The sequence below is a fragment of the Mytilus galloprovincialis genome, chromosome 8, assembly GCF_965363235.1.
Source record: "Mytilus galloprovincialis chromosome 8, xbMytGall1.hap1.1, whole genome shotgun sequence".
In the NCBI taxonomy this organism is placed as follows: Eukaryota; Metazoa; Mollusca; class Bivalvia; order Mytilida; family Mytilidae; genus Mytilus; species Mytilus galloprovincialis.
The window spans coordinates 47,853,155-47,861,974 of record NC_134845.1 but is presented as its reverse complement, the minus strand read 5'-3'; the positions used below and the strand labels follow the sequence as shown (position 1 = coordinate 47,861,974).

The window sequence follows — 8,820 nt, the reverse complement described above, 5'->3', positions numbered from 1 at the left end:
CATGTAAAATGCGCAGCCTTTTTTAGCTGATGATGCTAAACGTTTACCTAAGCGACATATAATTATGAACACATATCATTTTGACGTTCTTATTTCAAGTTCGTTAATTGTATCCCTGAACTACTTGTTTCATTCTAATGTCTTATAAGTCTATACACTCTTTCTTAACTAATGAATTTAAAAATCAGTTCACTGCTTAGTTGAAATTATAGCTTCTAAGTATATTTTTTTTATAGGTTACATGTATGCCCAGAACTTGGATATTCTGTTTTTCGGTCTGTGCCTTCTTTCGTATATACGTCCATTCGATTGTCCGTCTGCCCATCTGTCCTGCATCAGGTTGAAGTTGTTAGTTTAAGCTTTTGGGCAAGAAAGTTTTTGATAAAGTTGAACTTGAAACAAAATACACATGTTCCCTATGGTATATTCTTTCTAATTTTAATGCCAATTTACAGTTTTTATCAACAAAAATGTTACGATCAACTGAACATAGAAAATGATAGTGGTAGTGAGACATCCGTGTACTATGGACACTTTCTTGTTGTATTGATGTTGTATAGATATATTTAAAACACAGATAAGCTGTATATTTGATTTTGCCATATGATTATGGACTTTCCGAATTGATTTTCCCCTAGTTCAGTATTTTTGTGAATTTACTTTTTATCATAACAGTTTTTATTTATTTTAAATACAGAAAGAAGCTGTTATGCAGGCATCAACACTTTCACACACAGAACGGAATCTGTACAGATTAGAAAGACAATAACAATCCAAACCAAGGAGTAAACAAAGACTAAAAAACCAAAGGATATTACATCCACAGTTATAAATAATAAATAAGAACTCCACTCCGGGAGTGAAATCAGGTGCTCCGGAAGGGTAAGCATTTCCTGCACCGTATACGGCACCCGTCGTGTTATTTCTTTGTTCAGTTCGGTAATGATGGAAAGTTATAGATATGAAAAAGATAATATTCCTCACAATTTAAAGTCTTTTTTTAAGTTAGGCTAAATGGTTCGAGTTATTAGTAGTCTGGAACGAATGAAAAACATAGAAAATTCTTGATGGTTGATCTTCATTACATCAGCATGATCAGCATTTACATGTAGCTCCCATAACATAATCAACCTTCTCTTCTACCCTTTTGCAACCTGTCGTTGAAAAGATTTTGTCTGTTTCAATTGGATAATACTGGAGGTGCTGAGCAATTTCTTCAATTTTGTTAATCGGAATGTCCATGTAATGTTTATAATACCTTTTCGCTAGAAGTTGAAGTTTAATGCAGTCAAACACATGCTCTTTTTCAATAGGTAGAAATGGGACGAATGCTGTGATAAGGTGATGGGATATAAGATCACTGTTGTAATATCCACCTGAAAGTAAAACGCATATTGTTTTTAAAAAAAATAATACTAACAACGTATATAACTTAAACATCTGTTCTAAATTTTGTATTAAAGTGATAGCATTAAAGGGGCACTAGCTACGAGATATATCAAAAATCTAAAATAGGATTTGTTTGGTTAAATCATTAATGAAATCGAAATAGTGAAATAATATTTCGCCTTTGGCAGCAAGTATGGTTCAATTTTGACAAAATAAGCTAAGAAACAAGCAAATGAATACTCCGACCTCATTAAATCCGTATTCATGTGAACTCCAATGTAACTCTTTAGCTAGAAAAGGATAACGCACTAATCGTGCGTGATCAGTTTATCAAAGGAAAAGCATATTAACATTGAAAGTGAAACAAAGATAAAACATTTGAGTGACTGATTCGATCGACAAAAATCATTCTTATGATAAACATATATTTTTGATCTAAATTATGAAACTAAATAAACATAGAAAAATACAATTGCACGATTTCTCTTAATCTAGTTATTTTTATATTTTTGTTTATATACCTTATATGGTCATCGGAGGTTTTACAAAGTCAACTCGATATTTAATTAGATGGCGTCTTGACTAAACTACACACGAAACGAAGCCGCATATTTTCGAGCCCATGTTTGAAAATTGATTTTGTTTTACTTCTAATAATTTTGAAAAATGTTTTACATTGTTATAAATCAAATATGAGAATTTGAGTCATACCGGTGAACATTAAATTGACGGCTAGTTCCCCTTTAACGTTTCTTAACCGGTTTATTTTGGCGAAATTAAGGGAAACAAATACATAAATTTTCTTAACATTGAAACAACATAATTTTCCTAAACATTTTTTAATATTATGTCCAATGTATATCTGGCTATTATTTGCATAGATAACAGACAGAATCACTTCATGGTCAGCTTGGACAAAATATAACAAACTGTTAAGAAATGAATTAACTCCAAATGACATTCATCTTTAAATGCACAAAACAAACAAAATACACACCCACATCTAAACCAAACGAAGATGTGGTGTGATTGCAAATACGATGGCGTTTAAAGGCAACAAAGGTCACCTTACTGCCTTGAACAATCAATAATAATAATGATGATAATATAATTTAAAGAGGATAACTCAATTTTAACTAGTCTAATTTTCATTGAGGCTCTCAAACAAAATACATGTATACAGTTAACGTTCATATTTTAAAATACAAAATATATTACAACAAAAAGTAATAGTATTAACGTTTTTCAACCGTCTTTATAATGGTTCTTCATAATAAGTTATAAAAGGCCGTACATAACAAATGCAAAAAATAAATTCAAACAACAAATAAATATGATACAGCAACAGAAAACAACCACTGAATTAAAAGTTTTTGACTTTGGACAAGCACATACAGAATAATGCAGTGTACAGCATGTTCATGGCTGTCTAACTCTCCCCTATGATTTGAGAGTGATGAAACAGCATCATTTTAGAACAAACTATAAAAACACGTATCAGATCGATACAAGCACACACAACCTTTCTTTTTTGAGAAATTGATATTTACTCACTTCCTACAGAATTACTAGCAGATTTTGCCAGTGGATATTCCAAATCCTTCAAATCAATTTCTTCACGCTTCTTGTCGTCGTACCAGAAGTCAACCATGTATTTGTTTAACAGTGGACCAGCTGTGTTGCTAAAAAAAATGTATAGTCATAGATTTTCTTTTGAGTAATGAAATAATTAATATACTGATACTGTTATACGGGCTTTTTGATTTTTGCTGAATATAGTTTAATCAAATATTGATATGTTTTCTTTAATCAAAAGGACTTCGTCGACAAAACTAAGTTTAATCTACAATTAAAGTAAAGCAACACATGTTGTTACTTTCCGAAGAATTTTGGTTATGGTTTCGAAATATCTATACTATTCATTTTGATGTAAACAATAAATGTTCGTCAATATATTTTTAATGACTATGTAAAAACATAAAACATTTACTAGAGACATTTCATTTTAAAAGTTCAAAAGTGTGACAAAATGATATCAAAACATAAAAGTACAATTTTCATACATCGAACCTGAATACAATAAATTTTTGTTTAGATTGAAACACTTTTTTGAAAATGGCACGTGTTTGTTAAATTTATGTCAATGAAATTAACACTTATTTGAATTAAAGCATTTATTCATGAATATGGCAGTGGTTATCAAATAGTTCGTTTCTATGTGTGTTGGCGTTTGTTTTTGTTTGCACTTCGATGTTCTTGTTGTCCCTTTTGTTTTCCCCTTATACATGTTATAGTTGATATGTTTCCTCGGTTTAGGTTTATAACCCGGATTTGTTTTCCTGTCAATCGATTTATGACTTTTGAACACCGGTATACTACTGTTTATTTAACAATAATGTCAAAGCCATAATGAAAGCATTACACTACATTTATAGTGTTCGGTGTACTAAAAAAATATATTTATAAAAAGAATACCTCAAGAAAATGAAGATGGCTTTTCTATAAACGATGTTGTCAATGTGCTCGTGGTGGTCCAGATATGGTATTAATATATTCAAAAGATCAGGCGATAACTGATCCACTCCGTCAAATATAAAGATGGATTGCCCACATCGTTTTATTTTGTCTTCTATTAATTCTCTAAGTTTTATCTGCAAAACAGTCACATGTTTTATTTTGACATGCACGGGTGTAATATAAAAATCAGATGACGTGGTTTGATTGTTAATGGGGAAATCTTTTGATATATATATATATATATATATATATTTAGTTTGTTTTTTTGTGTTTGAAAACAAAATCAATGTATAGTACGTACCAATAAAACGAAATTTTTAACTTATGTATTTAATTTACAACTTTTACTAATAAGTTTATATGGATCATTTCTAAATTTATGCGCTTTCAAACACCATTATCGTAAAAGTGATGATATCCATTCTTCACAAGAACTACACCCAAAATGTTTGTTGATACCTTTTTTGTCGTCATACTTGATAAAATGAAAACTAGTTTAAAACGAAATATATTTTATGCTATATACCTGTTATGACTATCTAATCACTAATTTAACCAATATAGTTTAATTGAAGAACCCAATCAAATTGTACAACACCTTATCTTTATCTGTAGTCTGTTTGTGAGGGAAATCTCTAGAAGCTATAACCATATGTACAAACTGACTTTTAAAGCCTTCTTTGTACAAATGATTCACTAATATTTTGGTGATCAAAGTCTTTCCTGTTCCTGGTCCGCCATGGAAGGAGAACGCCAAGGCTTTGGACGGATTTTCATCCATAAAATGAGCATTGAGGTGATTCATAACTGTCTTCACGGCGATGTGTTGTCCATAAACATTGGCATGCAAGGCATTCTTTAATTCTAAAATAAAATTTTGTAAGAAGATGACAAATGTAATGAAAAAATCTTCATATGTAAGTTCTCGAGAGTATTTATTTGTTAGTGATATTTAATTTGGTTTTCATGTTAGTTTTCCATATAATTGAGTTCATTTTCAATGCAGAAAACAAGAATTTTCACAATGTTTACCATCAGGTCAGTTGGTACGTTTTAAGTTACAAAATGGTATATTTCTTTATTAAGAAAGGATCGCAGCCCTCCTCATTTTGGACCAGCAATTGTTGAACTTTGTTTTGTATAAAAAGTTAAAAAAAACCAACCTTATAAGTGATAGTGCATTTCAAAAGGCAAGATTTCATGTTTTGATATTTCATTAAGATATGTACGTAGATACTTAAAGGTAGATGTCAACCTTCAACACAATTTGTTATGAAATAACAATTTATTTTCATGATTTGCTTACTTAATGTAAACAGCATCTGCATAGTCAATCAAACCAAAAAAATAACAGTTTAAGTGATAGACTGTAAAATATTGTGAATTAAAACGCGAAAGATACCAGAATTTGAAATTTATACGCCAGACGCGCGTTTCGTCTTCGAAAGACTTATTATGTACACTCGAATCAAAAATACATGTACAAGTTTTTGTGTTTTTGTGTATACTACAATCTTTGTGTGTGATAAAACACAGGCATGTTGTTTTTCCATAAAATTTGCAAACTGTGGCATACTTTGCTTCCAAATAGATAGTTATCAAGCTAAATTTATAGGAAGAATGTACATACGATTCAAATTAAAATCCCGGATGATTTTGATAATTTAGTCAGGTATAACCTTTTTGTGAAATATATAGCGATTACTTCACATCATTTATAAATCTACATACATGACAATCGGCATATTAAGCCGAAAAATTGTAATGGTCCCTTAAACATGTTTAAATGGTTTCTTTACAATATTTTGTAATGATGATGCCAAAATTTGTGATACTTTTAGCTTGATATTTCACCAATGACTTTGTTCGAAAAATTTCGAAAGATCGTGTTTCTATGTTGGTAACACTTTATTAAAAGAAAAACAATGTATGATAATCAAAATAGTTACCTGCCGTATCTAAGCGAATCCATCTTTCATTGCAATTTTCGTTGTGAACTGAAATACTTATGTTCCAACAAGTGAAACAAAACGTTGCGAACCCTATGCTCGTTAAAATTGTAACAAAGCATTTACTTCCAAGGAATAATTGAATTTGGCTTTGAAGAGTAGGTTGATACGTGTAAACTCTAGCCATCCTGCTCAAACATTAACGTTTACTTCCTAGTATGTCTATTTAAAGCGCCAATGTAAAAACCGAGTTTCGTTTTGCTAAGTTTCCAAAAAATTCGTTTTACAGTTATTCTTACCTGGTTCTATTTTTAACAACTAGACTTAACAGGTTATTGTTGGTGGATATATTAAATCAACCATGAAATCGTTGGCACTTGTGTCGGTTATTTCCATCGCTGTCTTATTTTTTAACATTATACTTCTTCTTCTGTGTCAGTGAAATTATTGTCAACAGCGTTCGCTATATCATTGGTGAAAAAAAGAAATAATGTATGTCTGGCCCTAACAGACTAGTAATTGTAATTTGTTATTTTCTAATCGACGATATGTTGCTATTGATCATTCACTAGTGTTTCATTGCTGAATTAAAAGAGGGTGACTAGAAGATGTTTATTTCTACGTTGTTTTTATGGGTATTTTCCCCACCTTTTATCTTTTCCCCAGTTCTCTACTTTGTTATTTCATATTTACCACATTCCAAAGACAGTCTGACCCCCTTATTCGAATAAGTGATTGTACATGTATATTATCATGATTATGTAACCTTAACAACTATTTTTGATTTTATTTTGTTTACCCGTTGAAGTAGTACATATTAGCCACTGCATTTTAATGGCAATCATACAAAGGTTTGTTTAATCATTTCCTTGCTCAGAAATATTAATTTGTTTGATGAGAACCTGAAATCAGCCTGAAACCTGCTATTTTAATATAAGTTTTAGGAATGTTTAGAATAGACTTGTTAATGAAACAACTACTCAGAAACCTAATGTAAATCAGTCTGTACAGAAAAACAAATCATAGTATGGTCGTTCATTTAAAAAAATTTAATAATCAACTGTAAATGTTTTTTTTAAAGCTCAAGTCTCTGTTTAAAGCCCAATCTCCTTTCTTGTGTCATTTAAGTATTATATTCATATGACATATTTATATAATAGTTCTTGAAAAACTGGTCATTATCGTGATATATGGACTGCCCACAGGACAGTGCATGTATCACGATAATGACCAGTTTTTCAAGAACTATTATGTTTATTTCATTGAGAAACTATGTTTTGGAAAATTCTCATAAATTCAAAATGCCTACAGCGAACTCGAGTAGTTGTACGAATTCTATGGCAAAGATCGTAGTAATACTGCCATTCATTTTTAGTGCAATTTTTCAGTATATAAATACTTAATCAAGTTATCTTTAATTTTATAATTAACGAAAACATATAATAAACAATTCAACAACCTAAATATAATATTAAAAACAGGAAAATGTTTTATAAAAGGTACATCTCTCTAAACAGAGAAACCACGCCCCACCGGTCATTAACAGAGAAATCACGCCCCAGCGGTCATTATCAGACGAAAACCACGCCCCAACGGTCATTATCAGACGGAAACCACGCCCCACCGGTCACTATCATGTAAAAGTTCGTTAACGACCGGTTTTCTGGTCCGTTTTTTTCTGTTAATGACCGATGGAATTTATTACTGAAGAATAATGAATGTCATGTGACCACTTTTAATCCAATAACAGAATCTTATTCTCAACCGATATGAAATAAATAGTTTTAGAAGTTAGGGTGAGTACTACAAAAAGAGAAGGATTATATTATATGTGTAAATGTACGGTCAAATCAATAATTTAAGGGGTGAACTGTACACAATGGTAATGTTAGGGGTTAACTGTACACAATGGTAATGTTATCGGTTCTTTAGGATTTATCAATGTAATTTATTTAAATGCAAATCTTTACATCAGTAATAATAATTTGTGTATGTGATTTTTAGGGCAAAAACGGAGCGTAAACGGGAAACGGAACTGGCTTAACAAACATTTTCGTAATGGATACTTTTAATGAAGTTAAGGCGGAGTGATTTAAAAAACTAACACGATTGCGCATGATTCCTATATGTGGCTTTAACATTAACCTTTAATAGATTAAAATAGAATTGGGTATTCTGAAACTAAATATAACTTTTAATAGGTGGTGCTTTTCTTTCACCTTTTCAACAATTGGCTACACCTACAGTTGAGCACGACTACGACAGGTAAGATGTGAGGGGTCGTTTCAAAAATAAAAATTGAAAATAATACCATTGATCACTATTGGATTTATTGCTTGAAATTTATTTGATTGGCAATGATACAACTTTCTACTAAAGTCCAAACGACATGATTTAAAACAAATCTAGAATAAAGAAGAGGATTACCTTTACGAAGAAATAAGAGACCCCCCCCCAAAAAAAAACCAACAAACAAAAAAAAAAAACCCCCAGCGATCTCCAATCGACTAAAAGGGAATCAAATATGAAGACGAAGCATAATGTCAAAATATCACATCATTAATGAAAATTTCTACTGTGTGAAGGCCGTACAAGCTACTAACATTTTCAGGACTTGATTCAGGAGCAAAAAACATGCGACGAGGTTTTACTAGTATAGAAAAGATTATAATACCGGCAAAGCTTTATCAAGGGAAAGAGAGACAGAGAAACAATTTCTGACCCGTTAACAACAAAATATAATATAGCAATTACCATATAAAACTAACGAGACTGGATCGACACGGACCCCATTAAACTCCATAATGCATTGATTTGCGATATCCGCCTCTTGTAAGAAACCCTGAGATCATTTTCGAAAATTGAGAATTGCTCTACGATAAAGGGAACACGGGCAATTGTATGGGCCAATCAGTTCGTGAGGAAATTAAATGAGGGATAACCTAAGTCATTGGAATCCCAACCC

At 31.3% G+C, this 8,820-nt stretch overlaps 1 protein-coding gene across 1 annotated transcript; it reads right to left on the bottom strand.

The window, feature by feature from the left end:
• Positions 1–980: 980 nt before the first annotated feature.
• On the bottom strand, positions 981–6,064 carry LOC143042080 (torsin-1A-like). The gene is made up of 5 exons (XM_076214321.1): positions 5,856–6,064; positions 4,505–4,770; positions 3,865–4,040; positions 2,944–3,071; positions 981–1,376 (listed from the first exon to the last, which is right to left on the bottom strand). Exons 1-5 carry the CDS (start codon positions 6,040–6,042, stop codon positions 1,096–1,098), a joined length of 1,038 nt encoding a protein of 345 aa, XP_076070436.1. The 5' UTR covers positions 6,043–6,064; the 3' UTR covers positions 981–1,095.
• Positions 6,065–8,820: the final 2,756 nt, after the last annotated feature.

What these genes read in the sequence shown, in the direction of transcription:
- LOC143042080 (XM_076214321.1), bottom strand. Translation starts at nt 6,042, where the DNA reads ATGGCTAGAGTTTACACGTATCAACCTACTCTTCAAAGCCAAATTCAA. An exon ending in GCCATCTTCATTTTCTTGAG is followed by an intron (nt 3,072 to 3,864) that starts GTATTCTTTTTA and finishes CATTTTTTTTAG; the next exon opens with CAACACAGCTGGTCCACTGT. An exon ending in TGCTAGTAATTCTGTAGGAA is followed by an intron (nt 1,377 to 2,943) that starts GTGAGTAAATAT and finishes TTTTACTTTCAG; the next exon opens with GTGGATATTACAACAGTGAT.